The sequence below is a fragment of the Microcebus murinus genome, chromosome 10 (assembly GCF_040939455.1).
Source record: "Microcebus murinus isolate Inina chromosome 10, M.murinus_Inina_mat1.0, whole genome shotgun sequence".
Lineage (NCBI taxonomy): Eukaryota > Metazoa > Chordata > Mammalia > Primates > Cheirogaleidae > Microcebus > Microcebus murinus.
In genome coordinates, this window is record NC_134113.1 from 98,101,178 (window position 1) to 98,118,904 (window position 17,727).

The window sequence follows — 17,727 nt, forward strand, 5'->3', positions numbered from 1 at the left end:
TCTGCCCCCCCCCCACCAGACTGTGTGCCATTTTTCCCATCCCTGCCAGGATCAGACCCCACCCCCCACCACTTCTGCAGGCAGATTAGCTTTCAAATGTGAACAGAGACAAAGCTGGCTCAGAAGACTTAACTCTGCCCGATGGGTTTAGCCCAGCTTCAAAGCTTCCTACTGAACTAGATAAGCAGGCGCATCACAGCTGGAAAGGAGAGCCGGAAGGCGGGAGAAAACAGGGCATCTCTAAAGCTGGATTACCTACAGCGACAGCTTGCGCCCGAGTGACACGGCAAGACCGCCAGAAAAACAAAACAGCCCTTTCCTAGGAGCCCTGGAGACCCACTTGAAGCATCCCCAGGTGCTGGTGACACCTTCCTGCAGGCCAGTGTCACCTCAACCTCAGAACCCATTCCAACCCACCACCCCCAGAAGCCACCCTGTTCAGCACGTCTCACAGATGCGGGAGATTCCGTCCCTCCCCGCCAGCTGCTGGCTCTCCCTGGACATAGGCTCCGGGTCAACCTGCTCGCTATCTCCCCTTCTCCCTCACCCGGACCCTGTGTCATCTAATCAGCAAACTCCTATTCACCCTTCAAACTCCAGGTGTCACTTGCCCTACTCTGCTCTCTCTACACCTGTGTCTATTCGGCAGTGCCGATGACTCTGTGAAGGAGCTCTATCAAGCACCTGCTGCTCAGAACTGTAACCATCAGCTCATGTGTCTGACTTCTCCAAAGAACTCTGAGCAACTCAAAGGCAGGTGCTCCAATAAATGCTCACAGTACACACTGGCCACAGAGTGTCCATCAGCCCTTAAATAGAAGAAACAGAAAAGCCACGAGTCACTAGTTCTTGTTTTCAAACTAAGAAAAAACACTAAGGTTTTTTTCTCCTCTTTCTTTCTGATGGGAGCCAACTTTTCGAGACAGCAACCATGCAGGGGTCTGGGGGAGGCAAGGACAAGTGCAGTAAGGCAACCAGGGTGCTGGGGCCAGGCCTGCAGCTGCCCCACCCTAGAGCACGGGGAGGCAGGAGGTGTCCCCTCACCCTCGCTGGGCAGCCCTGTGTTCAAATGAACAGCACAGGGCGAGCCAGATGACCTCCCATTCCACGACTTCCTGGCACGAGAAAACTGATCTGCCCTGTGTGAGCCCAGTCAGCCCCTGCTCTCACCAACTGGAGGCTTGAGTGCTCGGAGCGGGCATTCAGTAAATAGTTGCAGCGTGAGTAGATGGACTCGACTGGGAACCCAGCAGCCTGGTAAGCCACAGAAGGCCTGGGGCCACAGAGCCTGCCACCAAGTTCAGCCAAGGGCAGCCAGGCACACAGAGGTAGAAGCAGGGGAGGCCAAGGCCCAGGGAGGGCCAGGATGGGGGCCCAGCAGCCCTTTGCTCATGCTGGCGAGAGCTGCCACCCTGTTTCAGCTGGGACTTTCTCTTCTCTACCCTCCTCCTCCCCACCCCCTCCTGACTGACACCAGTGCTAGCTGTAACATGATTTAAAAATAGATATTAAGACAAGGAAGTTTAATTTTTAATGCTGCGGAAAGGAAGTGAACACAGAGCTGGCGTTCCCTAATGGCCATGTTCCAGGGGTCCCCGGGTATCTGCCAGGCCCTTCATCTGTCCCTCTGCCCCGACACAGAGCCATGTCTGACCCACCCTCAACATCTACCTGATGCAGCCACCCTGGGGAGGCAGGCTGAGTCCCTCCCTCTGGGCACTTCAGGAAGGCCCCAAGTGCCTCCTGCTGCCCGGTCGGCCAGACTCTCCTCTGCCGGGCCGAGCTCCCTGCTGGGCCCTCGAGCCCACTCACACACTTTCAGACAGAAGCCACCCACAGACTCCTGATGACACTCCAGGCACCCCGACGCTGAGCATGCACAGACCCTGGTCTGGAGCCCACAGAGGCACCCGAGATGTGGCCAAGCCAGAGCATGTGCCACTGATGCAACCAGAGAGCCCTGAGCATGCTGCCTGCACCCAAAGGCAGGGAGCAGTCTGACAGGGCCTGACCCCACTTAAGGGAGCTTAATCAGAGCCCTGTCCGCACCCTGCCCAGCGCCACCCACACCAACCTCTCCCCTGCCCCTGCAGGCTTGCTGACACTGTCTCACTGTCTCTTCTGCTAATTAGCCTTCATTAAGGAAGCCATCCACAAGGAATGGGCTTTCCTATGGGCCAGAATGTCACTGCTCTGCCAGCCATGATTTAAAGTGATGGGACAGCTCTGCTGGCAAGCATGAGAAGTGACCATTATCCTGAGTGGCAGTCATGCCAGCAGCCCTCGCCCCACCCTCGCCCTCCACAGCAGACAGCAACTTGATGTGGGTAGGGAAGAGCTGGGCTGGGATCACGACTCACTGTCCCAAGAAGGGGACACCCCCCCAGCACCCAGAGGTCCCCCTTCCAGCCCACCCCAATATGCTCTCTCCTCTGCTAGAGTTTAATGCCTGCGCCTCCTGTGCCTTACTGACGGGGCTTAAATTCTCTAAGTATTCTACCTCCAATGTTCTACCAGGCGGCCCCAGGAGGACCCAGAGATGGGGCTGAGGGAAATGCCCCAGATGGTTCCACTGCTCGGAGAAATGCCCCAGGGTGGGTGTTCTTATGGGTAGACAGGACCTTAGTGAGGGGAAACTTCTGTCCCTATTCAGGTCTCCTATTCCCTGTCCCCTGAGAAGCGGGGGTTCTCTTTGGCCCTAAGAATCAGGATGGGGGATGGGGATGCCAGGGACAAGGAAGAGGTGGGACTCAGTCAGGAGTGACCACTGACTCCCCCTTCTCTACCCTCACCATCTACATCCCAAGAAATGCTGCCCTCCTGGGGGCTGCAAACTCCCACAGTGCACTGGGGCGCCGACATGGCCCACACTGTGGGTGAGGCTGTGTGCGGTGCCAGGGCAGACCTGGCCCACAGCAGGCAGGTGTGCAGCAGCCTGTAAGGCGCCCGCCCTTCCCTCAGTAAGGAGGAGGGCCAGCGCAGGGCTCGCCTCCCATCCTGCCCCCGGTGACGTCACTCAGGCTCTCACCAATACGGCACCCTAGAAGCTCCGCCCAGTGGCCAGGAACCAGGCACTCGCAGCCTGCAAAGGGCTGCAGCCTGGGACAGCTGCACCTCTCTCCGCACCGGGAATCCTCGCGCTCAGAGGAGGCAGGGGGTGTGGCGGCAGCGGTGGGTTGGAGGACTACCAGATAGGCTGGGAGATCTATGGGAAGAGCTCTATCTATTGACGGCAGGCTCAGGTTCAATTCTGATGTCTCAGAAAAGCCTCCTTTCGAGATGGGAACCGTAAGACTAGCACAAGTGACGGCTACATAATTCCTAACTGCTCCCACCCCAGGGCTGGGCAAGATCCCGCTGCGTACCCCCCTGCACGGGGCAGTGGCAGAGGCCTCCCAGGGGCTCCCCCCATCGACACCCCACCCACCTTGGGAGTTTTCTCTTCTCCTTTGGCTCTTTCCGCTGCTCCCTCCCCCATATCAGGTCAAGCACCTGCCTGCATGTGGTCTTCAACTGGGTGAAGCACAGTGACCCACCTCCCCCAAATCCTGGCTAACACCTGCTACACCTACTCCTCCACCTCCCAAAAACACAGTGGTGAACACCTTACACACACAAGCACCTGTTCCTCTTCTGCTGAACTCGCCATCTTCCCCAGGTCTGTCTTATCTCATCAGCTCATACGCTACTAACATAAAAGAACTGGGTCTTGGAGACTCAATTTCTCCCAGCTCATAGCATGTCATGGGAATCCTGAAATATTCAGTAACTGGAAAAGTCAGCGACTAGCAGAGCCACTCCTGCCTGGTAAGAGGGTGCAGTTGGCACCTTCCAACTAGGAAAAGACAGCAAGTTCTCTCACTGTAGGCCATAACGGAAGGGTATTTCATCAACTAGCTCATTAACCTCTGCCAAGCTTTTAAGGGAAGGTGGAAAGAGTCGCTTGCCCCCACAGCTAGGGTGCCAAGAGAGCCGTTATCAGAGAAAAGTGTGACATCTAACTTCGCTTCCCCATCAAGCGCAACTTGGGAACCCCTTCCACATGCTAATATCTTGTGATTTACAGCTCTTGACCTCCATTCATTCACTCACAAACATATAATGAGTGCCTACTGTGTGCAGGGCACAGCCTGTGGAGTGGCAGCAAACCCGCTGGGCCCATCCTGGAGGAGAAAGGCACCGCGAGCAGTTATACCACTTCCCGCCAGCAGGTGGCGGGGTGGGGGCGGGGAGGAGCGAGCCGCCGACTGGGGCTCACTCACCAAAGGCACTGACTTCCCCAGAGGGTCTTCCTAGTGCCCTTAATACATGCAAAGCAGGCCAAAACAGAAAGGCCGCTGGCAACTATGAAAAAGGACACAGAAGGAGCTTTCATGTGAATTCACTGGCACCCAAGAAATACACACCAGTACGCAACTGACACAGATGCTGGCAAATGAGTCAAAGAACCAGGCACGTGTCCCCACGGCAGCTACAGTCATTCGTGACATTCCCGTGGTGCTCGCCACCGGAAAAGGAATAGAGATCTGCCCCAACTTCCACAAAACCCTAACCACATGACAGGTAACACCCTGGATGACCCCAGCCCATGGAGATTAAGTCATCTCAGATCAGTCTCCTTGGAAAAGCAGCAGCTTCCCGGTGGGGCAGGGGGCTTCCCTCCCTAGAGAGAAGATGAGATGCACTGCGGTGCATCCCACCCCACTCGGGACATCACATACTGATGAAGGGAGAACAGTGAGGGAGACCCTCCCTCCCTCCCTCTCTCTCTCCCTCTCTCTCTCTCTCTCTCTCTCACACACACACACACACACACACACACGCCCATCAGACAGGAAAGGAAGCCCAGTCCTTAAAGCATGAAGTGCTTTGCCCAAGGTCACGCAGGCGCTAATGCAGAACCAAGACTAGAACCCAGTCTCCTTCCCTCTAGGCCCAGAGCTTGCCCTTCTGCAGGAAAAGCTGCCACCCACATACACACACCCCAAAAAGTTTTTCCGCTAAAGTGGGTTACTCCACACAAAAGTTGAACACCAAAGAAAGACCAACTGCCTCTACCCGGCTTCACTCTGAATGACTATCTCCTGTCTGCGGCGCTCCCCCCGGGACACAGGCAGCTGATGGCCTCCCGCTGCCAGGACAGACGCTGGGGCAGAGCCAAACATCTGTGCTATGTCCCTGCTCGGGTGAAGCCAGGCAGAGGATGAAGGAACAATCATAAATGAATTTAAGAAGTTTTCCAATTTGCCTAACTAGTATTTCTTATGCACACACATGTGCGTGCACACACACAACCTCCGGAACCGCACACAGGACAGAGAGCAATTCAAGCTGCCCTACCCACAGATACCTTCCCCACACAATAATCGTTTACTAAGGACAGGGACACCCGATTGTCTCCCTTTGTCCCTTCCAGTCACTGGGGCTCCCAGAGCCTGGAAGCACATGGCCGGCCAGCTCCTTGCCCAGTCTACTGCAATCCCTCAAAAGCAGCAGCCAGGCACCCGAGGGCACCCCTACACCCCTCCTTTCCCACACAAGCCCCATGCCGGGCATGTCTGAGGGCTAGCAGGCGAGTCCCTCAGCTTGGGACGGGGGCTGCTCCTCCTTTCCTGGGATTCACCGAAAGGAGTGGGAAGATGTGGCCCCTACGCCCCATCCCCCAGCTCCAACCCACTCCCACAAAATGCTGCAGATTGTATTCTGGTGCATTCAGGAGGATTACAAGGAGAAACTCAGAAAACCATCCTCACTTGTGCCTATCACCAACTCAGGGTCACAGCTGTTCAAAATTCCGACCCCACACCCACTGCTGCAGGTTGCCCATCGGAGGCACTCTCAGCATGGATTTTCTCAGAGAAAGGAGGTGGTGGCAAACTTTGCCAGCCTCCTAGGAGTAGAGCAAGTCTCCTGGAAGACAGGCAAGTAGAAGCCCCCATTCAGCCACCAAGGAGAGGGGGGAAGGAGGAGAAAAATGCATGAAAAAGGGGCGGGGGCGACAAAACACACACACACACAAAAGCACACTTACCGTAGTGCAGAAAGCCGAGCGGCACAGCACCGAAGAGGCAGACGGCATTCACGCTGTGGTAAGCGAAGAGAGGAGGGTAAAGGGAGAGATAAACGGAAGGACTTACCCAGAATATCAAATTGAAGAGGAACATCATGTACTTCAAGCAGCAGAGGCAGCCCCTGGCCATGTTGCACTTCTTAAATTCTAGGAGGAACACAAAGGACAGGTCCAGGTAAAACACCACGTACTTGCTGCCTTTGGGTGCATTGTACTTGTCGGTCTTAACGCCCGCCTCGGCTCGGCTCTGGCCCCGGGAGCCCGCGGTGCCGTAGAAGGCGCCGGCCGTGAAGCCGCGGCCGAACGGGCGGCCCGAGGTGGACGGCTTGGCAAAGTCCGAGTCCTTGCTGTCCAAAGATGGACTCCGGTGGATCGAAGAATCCTCGCTACTCGACTTCTCCATGCTCGCGTCGTTCCCGGGGGGCGCGAGGGGCGGGGGGCATCGCTCCCGGAGCGGGGCGGGGTGCGGGCTGCAGGCGGGCCGGGGCGCCTCGCACGCCCCTGTCCCCGCGCACCGGCGGCCGAACCCGCGCTCCGCAGCCGCCGCCTCCCGACTGCGCCCGGGCTGGCCGGCTGGCCCGGAGGCTCCGCGCGCCGGGTCGCTCGCGCAACTTAGCGTCTGCGGGGAGGCTGCTGTCTGACTTCCCCTTCCAGGGCGCAGCTCGCCTCCCGGCGCACGGGCCGCACCGGCCGCTCGGCGCGAAGCAGAAGGGCGCCGGACCAGGCTCCCAGGGCACACCTCTCGGGGCCAGCCCAGCGCGGCCGGCCACTTTGCCGGCGCTCCGCCTCCTCCCCCGCGACTTGGCGGAGCTGCAGCGGCCCTGGCTGCCCCGGCGGCAGAGCCGAGGATCCGCCGCAGCTGCAACCGCTGGGCTTTCCCTGTGCAATCCCGGCCGACTCGCGACTCCGAAATCGCCTGGAGCCCCCTCCCCCGGCCCTCGGCCCCGCCCCCTGCCGCGCCTTCCACCAATGGGCACGAGGCCTGCCGGCCCCGCTGGGGAGCCTCCCCCTCCCCAATGACACCATATCTTTAATAGGATTAGCGTTCTGCTGTGTGCCTACACCAGTGCGCCGCGAACCCTCGCTAAATGTCAAGGGCTCTGTGGCTGGTTAGCCAGGACCTTCACCGGAAAGCACTGTCCTCTACCAGAGAAAGAGGGCGGCGAGAGGACAGGGATGGCTGGAGGTACCAAAGACCCAAGAAGCCAGAGGAAAGGTCTGGGGAGAACCCTGGAGGGGCACTGGAGAGCGGCCACTGTTGAGCTGGCCGCCGACCCCAATGCACACGAGGCCTCTCCAGCCTGGGGACACGGTTCCCCGACTACACCTCCCTACACACCCCCCGCGCCTTTGCACACGTGGGCCTTGCTATGGCGTGCAGGAGAAGGGACCGCAGGGAGGCGCGAGGTGTGGGATAGCGCCGGGCCTCGGCGGGGCGCGCACCACCCTTCCCGCGCGCACGCGCACGCGCACGCGCGCATGCACGCGGCTCCGCCAGGCTCCTGCAGCTGCGCGAACTCCTGCCCCCGCGTTCCCGGGTGGGACGCCACGCTGGCTGGGACCCTGGTCTGGCTGACAGGGGCAGGTGGATGAAGTGGGGTCTTACCTTGACCCTCTGCATCCCGCCTATGCCGAAAATGATGTGGGAGTGCTCTTGGCTGGGTCCTCTCCCGTGAGGAGTGAATGAAAGGGGCTGGCCGGAGAAAGCAGGAGGAATGCTCTTGCTAGGGGCTTGGGAACAGCCAGAAGCAGCCCCTCACCCTACCGTGAAACGCTGCAACTGGGCAGCCTCCCTTAGGCTTGTGCAGAAGTCTGCATTGCTGACCCGGAGCAAATGAGGAGGCCTAGAAGACTTGGCGGGCAGGGAGCCTACCTCTCTTTTCTGCTGCCCTCCCTGTCGCTCAGTAGGAGTGTTGAAGGAGGACAGGAGGCAAATTTCACGGGCACTGTGATCCCAGCACCGAATGCGGGCTTGGCCTCTGGGAGGCGCTTGGAGAGGGATGGCCGGATAGAATTCCTATCGCGGTGGGGCTGTGTGTACAGAGACCTCCCTGGATCTTACCGGCACGTACTCCACACCGAGTGCTATGTGCTGTGTGCCGAGCATGCAGCCTGGCCCTTCAGGAAACAGACATGAGATGTGGGGCTCCCGGGCCTTCAGGCACCCGTAATCCAGTCCGGAAGACAAGAGGACATTAATCGCCAAGGCCATGCAGATGAGCAGGACAGAGCCGCCACAACTGGCGTGGCTGTGAGGGAAGGAGGGCATTAACTCCAACCAGAGGGACTTCAAGACCCTCATCACAGAGCTGCTGCGTGACCCTGTGCTGGCAGGTCTCCGCCCTCACCAGCTCCCCCGCAGGCCTGCATCCTAGAGGTGACAGCTCTCAGATTCTGAGGCTTCTAACAGAACCTGCAGTGATTTTGCTATTCTGAGCCCCTCCCCACTCGGACGGGAGCCCGGCAATGAAGCCTAGCGTGTGTCGCAGCCACCAGCAACTCGCCTCTCTGGGTTCAGCACAGTAAGGTCCATGGACACTATCCACAGAGGAAGGGGCAGATGTCCAGCTGGCTCCTCAGGGAACACCAGGGCCACCTGACTGGCATGGCTCACACCCTTTGTCCTCTGCAGCATCACCTGGCCACTCCTGAGGGCTCGCAGCAGCCACTTCATTCTCACAGAGTCACTTCTCTGACACAGGGAGAGATGATCTACCAGTAGCCCAGTCGGGCCTCTTTTTCACTTTGAGCTCTGTGAGCTTTGTGACAAGAGCAAGGGAGTGTGCCTGTCTGAACTCCTGCTGCTCCTCGTTAACATGGCGATAAGAGAGCACCCCCACCCTCCAAAGTGCTGTGAGAACGAAGTGAGTGAGGACAGTCTGGGGGCATAAGACTGAACAAACCAGAGGTGCTGTTACTACTCACCTCAGGTGGGGGCTGGGGTATCACTGAGGGCCCTTCCGGACTGGCCCCCTCTACTTTCTTTCATCTCTCTCCTCTCCCCAACTCACACCTTGTCCAGTCAGAACAGTCTCCCCATTGTCCCTGGATCCTCCCCCTTTGTTTCTGATAACAAATGCATCTGTGCCCCTAACCACGTCCTCAGAAGTTTGAGGGCCTGGGGGTGGGAGGGGAAGACACAGGCAGGTAAGAGCAGAGTAAGAGGTAAGAGGTAAGCAGGTAAGAGGCCGTCAATATAACACTTCCGCTCCCTCCTGATCACCTGTCAAAAGGCACTGAAGTCCCACTCATCAGTCCATTAACAAAATTGCAGTGATGTCCCATCAGAGCATGCAGCCTAGTCATCATCAGAGTAATAGGAGCAGCTCCAACTCATAAGCCCTTACACATCCCAGGGACCAAGATTCACATGCAGCAACTCATTTAATCCCGACAACACCCCTACAAAGGATACGCTGGGGTTACTGTCCCATTTACAGAAAAGGAAACTGTGTGGTTGCAAAGCCCATGTTCTGTACTCTCTTAGACTCTAAACATAGTTCCTGCCCTTGGGAATCTTCCAGTCTAACAGAATCTCAAAGCCCAACAGGAAACCTGAAATAGCATGCCCTGATGAGAGGTCGTTATATAAAAGGACCCTGAGGCAAAAGGGGCAAAAGGGAAGGATGGGTCAAGGGTGGTACCTCTGGGCCGCTAATCAGCAAAGGCCAGTCACCACGGAGATGACCGGGGTTGTGGGGAGAATGTGGTGTGATCTAGTCCTGTCTCGGCATAAGGTGGCAGAGGAGACGCAGGAAGGCAGGTTTAAGTGGAACACATCCCTTCTCCTGTCTCCCATCACAGACAAACCATCGGTTCATAAGAGATTGTCCAGGATGGGCAGGACACTCAGCAAGGACCCACAGAAGACACACAGCTGAGTAGGACAAGGCCATGGGCCTCACAGCACGCACCGTCCAGCTGAAGAGACCAGCCCTCTCCCCCAGCTCAAGACTGTGCCTAGAGAAGCCCCAGGCAAAGTGACGTACAGAGCACGGGCCACTGCGGACGGGCAGCAGGCTGTCCCCAGGCCGCCTCTGGGAGAAGGGCTCTCTGAAGTGGGTGAGCACTCTAGAAAGGCCTGGGTGGGGTACAGTGAGGGCCCAGGCCTGCCTGCAGCAGGAGAATGTGTGTGGGGGTCACAGGCAGCCACTCTATGACAACACATGAAATCGGGGCTGCACCCTGCAGCTTCCAAGCAGTGGAGGCCCGTGAGGAAGCCGGCGCCCTCGGGGGCTAGGCCTGGCAGCGGGGTGGAAGAGAGGCAGATGTTAAAAGACCAGCTGCTGTGGCCACCCCCAACCCCTTAGATCTGGGTGCAGAAGGAACCACCAGGTAGAAAAGCTGATGTGAGACGCCATCTCTCCTGCCAACTCCTGATCCTTCTCACCTGCCATGTCCAGAAGAGCTGGCGGGTACCGGCTGCCCCGGAGGGGATCTCTGAGTGTGCGAACAAGGCAGGCTGCCTTTGATGTCCTTTTTTTTTAACAACAAAAAAGTGCAGCAAGTACAGCATTCTCAGAGGGGAGGAAGAAAAGTGAATATGTGAAATCAACATGCAACATCTCTGCTGGCTGGCAACTGGGGAGATGTGGGCTTCGGAATAAATGCCAAACTCTCTCTGCCGCTCCCTGAATTTCACAGGCTTGCAGAGTGAGCAGCACTCAGCCTTTGGTCTTTCTCCCACCCACACAGTCAGAGCCAACAGACAACACAGAGGCCCTTTCGACCTGTGCTGAATACTCCTGCATTTGACACATGTACGGCTTGTGAGGCGTCCTGTCCCTCTAAGCCTTAAACAAGGCAGCCTCCCCTACAAAGCCAGGGTTTAGGCTAGGGGCCCATGGCCCCTGCTACCCAAAGGAATGAGTGAGATGGGCCACCAATGTAGGAGAGAGAGGTGCTCGCCTCACCCCATTTTTAAACTCCAAACTTGAGATCTTCTTCAGGTATGTATAGAAAATGCTTTAATTGCTGAACAAACCATTTACCAACGGTGCCAAAGTGCAGAAGGATGGAGAGGTCCTTCGCAGGGGCCACATCCCGGACGTCTGCGCGCCGGTTCACTGGGCAAGGGATGGCGGGAGTGTCCGGAGGTGGGGGCCGCCCTCCTCTCTGCTGTGGAAACTGAACAGCTAGGACGTCGGGTTTTACCATGCTTGGCTGTGTTCACAAAAGATGGTAACAACAGCAGTGAGAGGGTCGTGGTAGAAAAGAGCTAAAGGTACTTTTGTTTTTATCTGGCTTTTTTTAAACTCTCTTAGACCAGTAAAGAGAAGAAACAAACAAACAGTGTTTGGCTTCAGTGCTTGGCTCGCAGACGGAGGACGGACGTCTGAACGTACTACAAAGGGTGGCCGGGGTTCCTCCCTCTCTGGAGATAGGTCTCCTCCCTCCTGCCCGGCCGGGTTGCCTGCCTCTGCTCGCCCACTGGGCTGCTGAGAGAAGGCAGGGCCATGTCTTGGCCACTTCACTGCCCCAGCCCGTGCCTGTCACAGGGACCCCCACATGGCAGGCCATCGGGCAGTGCTGGAGGACGGAGGGAGGGAAGACCACTGTGCCTCATCCCCAGCTCTCCTCAAGGACAGCCTGGCAGCCTAGTTAAGGAGTTCATTAACCAGAGGACGGGACCCGAGCCAGAGATCTATGGACTTGTTCCTGGAAAGCAGGCTGTCTGAGGGCGTCTGAGCCTGGCGAGGGAGCCCAGGAAACCGAAGCACCAGCTACAGGTAACAGAGTGCAAACGCCGTGAGCTCAGCCGTTCTGTTCACAGCCTGGAATGGATGGATGGATAGACATGTGGATCCAGAGAGCCATTCCAGAGGAGGAGCTGGAAAAGATTTGAGGTGGAAAAAAGTGGAGGCTGAGGCAGAAGCAAGACAGAGGACGATGCTACTCCTCCCCATTCTGGGTGGACTGAGCCCTTAAAGCGGGGCTCCAAGGACGGGCCGGGTGGCAGCACCTCTGCTCCAACCCCGAGTCACTGGTGAACTTGCACAAACCCTCTCATGTTGAGAGTCACGTCTCAAAGCCCAAAAGCAAAGATGCCTCCTGGCCGTGGTCAGCCCTCGTCAGAGGCCACTCCTGGCGACTGAGAAAACATGACTGTGCAGAGCCGCTGGCTCTGCCCTCCACCATGACAGGTGAGCACACTGCTTGCGCCATGGACAGGCCAGTTCGCTCAGCTCCAGGCAAACCACCTCAGCTACAGCCCAGCTACAGTGTTCCTAACCTAGCCAGAAGTACTGAGAACGTGGTTTCTAGACCATGAGAAGCCAGGTGGCAGGTGTGGGTGGATTGTCACAAAGTCACCTCACTCCCCACCTACCCCAGAATCAGTTCACGCCACATGCCCCGGTAACTGTGGGGCGGCTGGGCCCAGTTCTGCAGGGAAGGACCACACGGGCTCAGATGCCTTTGGTGACCCCAGTTCACACCCACCAAAGCGAGCAATGCTCTGGCAAAATAACGTAGTGGGAACACTCTGGGCTTGCTGAATAGACGAACCTGTCTCCAGATCCCATCTGGAGTGAGTTACCCAACTGCTGGATAGCCTAGAATCAGCGGTTAACTGCTCAGATCCGTTTCTCCACCTATAAACTGGCGAGAGTACATACCTTCCCAAGTGGTATGTAAGAAAAAGAGCGATTAAAGATTATGAATGTAGTGCACATAGGACAAAGTCTGGCGTGTAGAAATGTTCAATGTAACGAGATACTATTAGAATTACCAACCACAGTAATTACTATAGTAAAGGTGGCCCCAGTCCCTGTCTAACTACAGTGTAGCCAAACAGAAAAAGAAATCAGACCATCCAGGACAGATCCATAACGATCCATGGCTCAAATTCTAAGCGCAAACGCCGGCAGCTCCTTCCTCAAGAAGACCCTCAGTTCTGGGCCCTCCTCACTTCTGCACAGCACTCCCATACTGCCCGTCCCATCTGTTCCAATGCCACTGCATGCTGATGGCACCTAAGAGTTACCTGGACCTGCCCTGTCATCTGAGCCCCAAGCACAGATACCCAACTCCTGCTTGTCCTCCCCCGGCTGTGTCACAGGTGGCTCCAATTTCACATGCCCCACCGGGAGTGACCTTGCCCCAGACTTGCTCCCCTGGCACCCTGCTCTTCTCAATAAATGGCCTAAACTCCCACCCCACACCTTAAGCCAGGAGCCTCAGGTCCACCCTTGACTCCTGGGTGTCACTGGCTGCCACTTCCAAGCAAACCCAAGTCCTAGCCACCAAGCAGCCCCCCGCACTACCCTGCAGATGCAGCCCTGGACCAGCCCTGCATCCCACTCACCTGGGGTCCCACAGCAGCCTCCAGCAGAGCCCCCCACCCCCACTCCTGCGACAGCCACCAGCCAGGAGTGCCAACGTGCTCTTACCACTCAGGGCCCCTCCCACCTCCACCCCTTCAGTGGCTTCCCATTTTACTTAGACTACAATGTGTGTGTGCACACGTGTGTACATGCATATGTGCGCGTGTGCACTTGCATGTACACATGTGCACTTACTATTCTACTTTCCCAGTATAATCCAAATTCTTAAAGCAACCTGGAAGGCCCGGCGCAGCTGGCCCCTGCCCGCCTTTCCAGCCCTGCTCCCAGCCGCTTTCCCTCACGCACCGTGACCCAGCCATGACCTCTCTGAGCCCTGTCCCTCCTCGGAGCCTGTGCCCATTCAGTCCCTCCGCCTGGACGCTCTTCCCCAGCCTGCTGCCTGGCTTAGCTCGACTCATTCCTGAACTCTCATGAATTCTTCAAAAAGGTCTTTTCTGGTTTCCTGGCTGGCCCCTCCCAACGTCGAAATTAAAGCCCCTCCTTCCTAATAAACATTCTCACAGCACCGTCCGCCTGTGTCTCTCAGCGCCCGTCCCGGCGTGGAGCACGTGTTTCTCAGAGCAGCAAGTCACTGTCCGATCCTGCTGGACCCGAGCCCCGTGGCAGCAGAGACTGGGTCCCCAGCACCCACAACTGTGCCTGGCCCACAGCAGGGGCCAATGAATACCTGAGGAGCACATGAACAGGAGCTCAAAGGAGGCTGTGCTACAGGGCAGGGCAGGCCAGAGTCATGAGGAAGGACTTCCTGGGCCTTCCTCGGCCACCTAGAGAACAAGGCCTCAGGACACCAATTAATGATCCATGCAACTTCTAGTTCCACAGCTACAAAACAAGGAGGTCAGACTATTTGGTTCTCTGAGGTTCCTTGAAACTGCCCTTGAAATTGCCACCCTACGAACAGGGCTGACTTGAGTCCCAGCAGACGGGCAGAGCTGCACAGGCAGAGGGTGGCAGAGGGCCCAGGATGTCTGGGAGGGTGTGCCCATGCTCAGCTGGAACTGCAGCTGCGCAGAAAGTGAACCTGAAAGGCAGGGGGCTGGAGCACAACCACCCTGGATGCCGGTTAAAATCTGCACAGGCGCGTCCCCATGCCACTCCTGTCGACTCCATTCCTGGTCCTTGCTTGGCCTACTCTCCCGGCAAAATGCACCCACATCAAATTCTGCCTCACCTGGCCTCCGCACTGGCTGCCCCCTCTGCCTGCCCCTCTCCCCGCACTCTGAATGGCTAATGTCACAGCCCATCAGCACTGGCATTCTACCACCTCCTCCACCACCTCTCCTGGGAGCACCAGTTAATGCCCTGAGCTCATCCCGCCACAGGGCCACCTGTTCCCTGAACTCCCCTACCCCAAACTGTGAGCTCCTTGAGGCAAGGACTGCATCCCTCCATCCTTGTCTTCCAGGCACTTGGCACAGTGCTAAGCACATCAGTGCCCTAAAGTCACTGCTGAACACAGGAGTGGCAGCAGTAAGGACCTCCGCAGATGTGCTAAGCGAAGTGAAAGCAACTCTTTAGAAAAACCAGCCTTGGCTGGGAGCAGGGGAGGTTTTATACAAAGAGCAAGAACTGCCACTCCCGTAGGACAATAATTTCCTCTTTGAGCAGTTCTACAGGGTGAGGGGGCAGCAGAGGCTGAGCCTGGGAGCACAGGCTGGGGGTCCACCTGCATAAACAGCCACCCACCCCAGCGTCTCAGGCCCTTTTACCCAGGAAAGGCCCAAACCAGCCTCATCTTTCATCCCAAGGCCAATCAGCATCCCCGTCAAATCCCCAGAAGGGCCTGGTGTGCCAGGCATTGTGCTGGACAGACAGACCTGCACCTACACGTGTGCACACGCTGAGCTATGTGCTCCTGCAAAACAGAGGAAAAAGACGGCATTTGTTATTAGTACTTATCAAGGAGGGCAGGTGGCTGCAAGGAGGATGAGATAAGGCAGACCGCGGATACAGGGAAGTGGGATGAAGCCCGAGGCTTATTGCCATGCACCAGTAGAAATGTACTGACCCAGCAAATCCAATATTCCTAAACTACTCCATGGAGAATGCTGACTGGCTGGCTGGGACGGCGCTCTCTGACCCAGCATCCAGCCTGCATGTGCAGCTGGGACCCTCTGCTGACTTTAGGAGCTGCTGCCACCCACCCTCACCCCTCTCACCCTCCACTAAGCTATGGGCTGGCCCTGGAGCCACTGCCAGGAAGGGCAGCATGCGCACACCTGGGATGCTCACGGCAAAGATGGAGAAGAACCAGAGTCTCAGATTCCATAAAAGTTCCCCCCAAACTGAGAGTCCCTCTTCTTATTCTGAACCTCTCTTTTGGCCACTGACTTTTCTCTGCATTGTATCATGGTTATTTGCACAAATGTCTTATCTTTGTACAAGATTCTGGTGGCTTCAGAGCAGGGAAGCCCGCCCATGTTACCCCCTCGCTGATGCAGCAAGAGGTGTCCGGACAGGGGCATGAATGTGGGCATTAAGTCCAACAGTGCATCAAGTCACAGTTGGGTCTCTGCATGTCCCTCAGCTGCTCCATAAAGTGAGGCAGGAGCACTGGTGACGTCCTACCTGTCTTCCCCCCTCCCCTCTCAGCTGGGCCTCATCCAGGGAGCTACGTCATTCAAAGCACCTCAGCGCAATGGGGCCTCCTCAAGGCATCAGCCTGTCTCAAAACCGGGGGCCCTGTTTCTCATCTCAGGGGACCTGCAGTAGAGACGGGCAAAGCCCTAGCCCCTCTAATAACCAGCTGTCAGGGCTACCAATCTCTCACAGTCCCAGAAAGTTCTCTGAAAGTCTCTCTCAGGTTGCTCCTGCAGAGACTCATTCCTGCTGTCAGGCAATTGCACGGGACGTGCACCCAACCAAGGTCGCCAGCCACACATCCCACGCACGCCCAGAACACCCACAGCACGGCGCAGCCCTGGAGGCAGGGGCACGTGCGCTCCGCGTCGCGGCTCCCCCTCGTGACTGCCTGCCGCCTGCCAGTCTCCCAGCTGGGCTCCCTGCCCCGGTCCTCTCCTTAGTCACCCTGCCACATGCTGCCCCCACTACTGGCCCAAGCCAGAGCTGAGGACATGCTACCCTCCCCCTCGCCAGCTCAGAATCTTCCCTGCTCCCTAGGGATTTAAACACAAATTCTCAAGCTGGTTATTCGCGACCTTCTGCCTGGCACTGTCGGCCTTCTTTCCCACGATTCCCTGACCCAGTCGCATGGCTTGAGCGCCTCCGGGCACAGCCTCCGCCTCCCAGGGCTCCCCACCCCGCTCTGCCTCGAGCAGATGTTCAAGCCTTCATCTTCCACAGAAGATCCCCAAATTAAGAGGCCCTCTTCTTGTTCAGAACCTCTCTTTGGGACCCTAATTTTCCTTGTGTGTTATCACAGTTATTGGCATAAATGTCTTTTCTTTGGCTAAGACAAGAAGCTCCAGAGAGAAAGAACTCACCTGTGCTCCTCTCCTGCAGCCAGCCCAGCTCGATACATGGTGGACACTTAAGAAATCTGAATGGACGTTAACTGAGCCCCTCCCACAATGCACAGGACCCCCAAGCCTCACCCCCCACACCGTGCACACTCATCTCGCCCGGGTATCAGACAGCCCCCAGCACCGCCCTCAGCCTATCTGGTGGGCATTCACCCTGACAGGCCACCGTTTGTCCTCCGCTCCAGAGACTCTCCCTGGGGTCATCCACCCAATTCAGCATCTACCAAAACCACTGGGAGCTCAGGTGTCTAGCCTGGAGCCCAGAGAATGCAGCCATGCTCCATGAGGCCCAGTGTGTCCGGGTGGCTGTGTGTAACTCATCCCCCAGGCTCCGGCCCCAAGAGGCACTGCCATGTCCCAGCCAGGCCAGGCGCCAGGGCACACCTGCTCTTCCCCTCCCCCACACTGCTGCCGGAGGAAATGCCAGCCTGCAGCCATGGCCAGCCGGACACAGCGGGGACAAGCACTGAGCACTGGCGCGGCCCCTCCCTTCCTCCACCCCTAGGCCTGGGCCAGACCAGCACCCTGGAGTACCCCCTGCCCTGCCACAAGCACACACTCCCAGGCAAGCAGCCCCATGCTCCAGGAGCCAGGCCGGATAGACGGCGGGCGCCCCATCCCAGCGCTGGGGAACCTGTGCAAGAGACTCGCAGCTCCCTGAACACAGGACACACTTGTTGAATGAATGAATGAATGAATGAATGAATGAATGAATGAATGGGCCCACTTCCATTTCCTTATCCATAAGACAGGCTAAGTGTGATCGTGAGGCCCAGATGAGGCAGTTGCTGGGAAACTATTTTATCAAACAGAAGGCACTGTACTTAGA

At 57.3% G+C, this 17,727-nt stretch overlaps 1 protein-coding gene across 3 annotated transcripts in view; it reads right to left on the reverse strand.

The window, feature by feature from the left end:
* The window catches only part of TSPAN9 (tetraspanin 9), a 193,126-nt gene that overhangs the window by 73,584 nt on the left and 101,815 nt on the right, over window positions 1-17,727 (reverse strand). For 2 of the 3 annotated variants that reach the window (XM_012783180.2, XM_076007761.1), the window contains one exon: window positions 6,138-6,217. In XM_012783180.2, the coding sequence (XP_012638634.1) occupies window positions 6,138-6,200 (63 nt within the window). In that variant the 5' untranslated portion in view covers window positions 6,201-6,217. Of the gene's footprint in view, window positions 1-6,137; window positions 6,979-17,727 lie in introns of those variants that run through there. The other variant, XM_012783179.3, reaches the window with a different exon arrangement.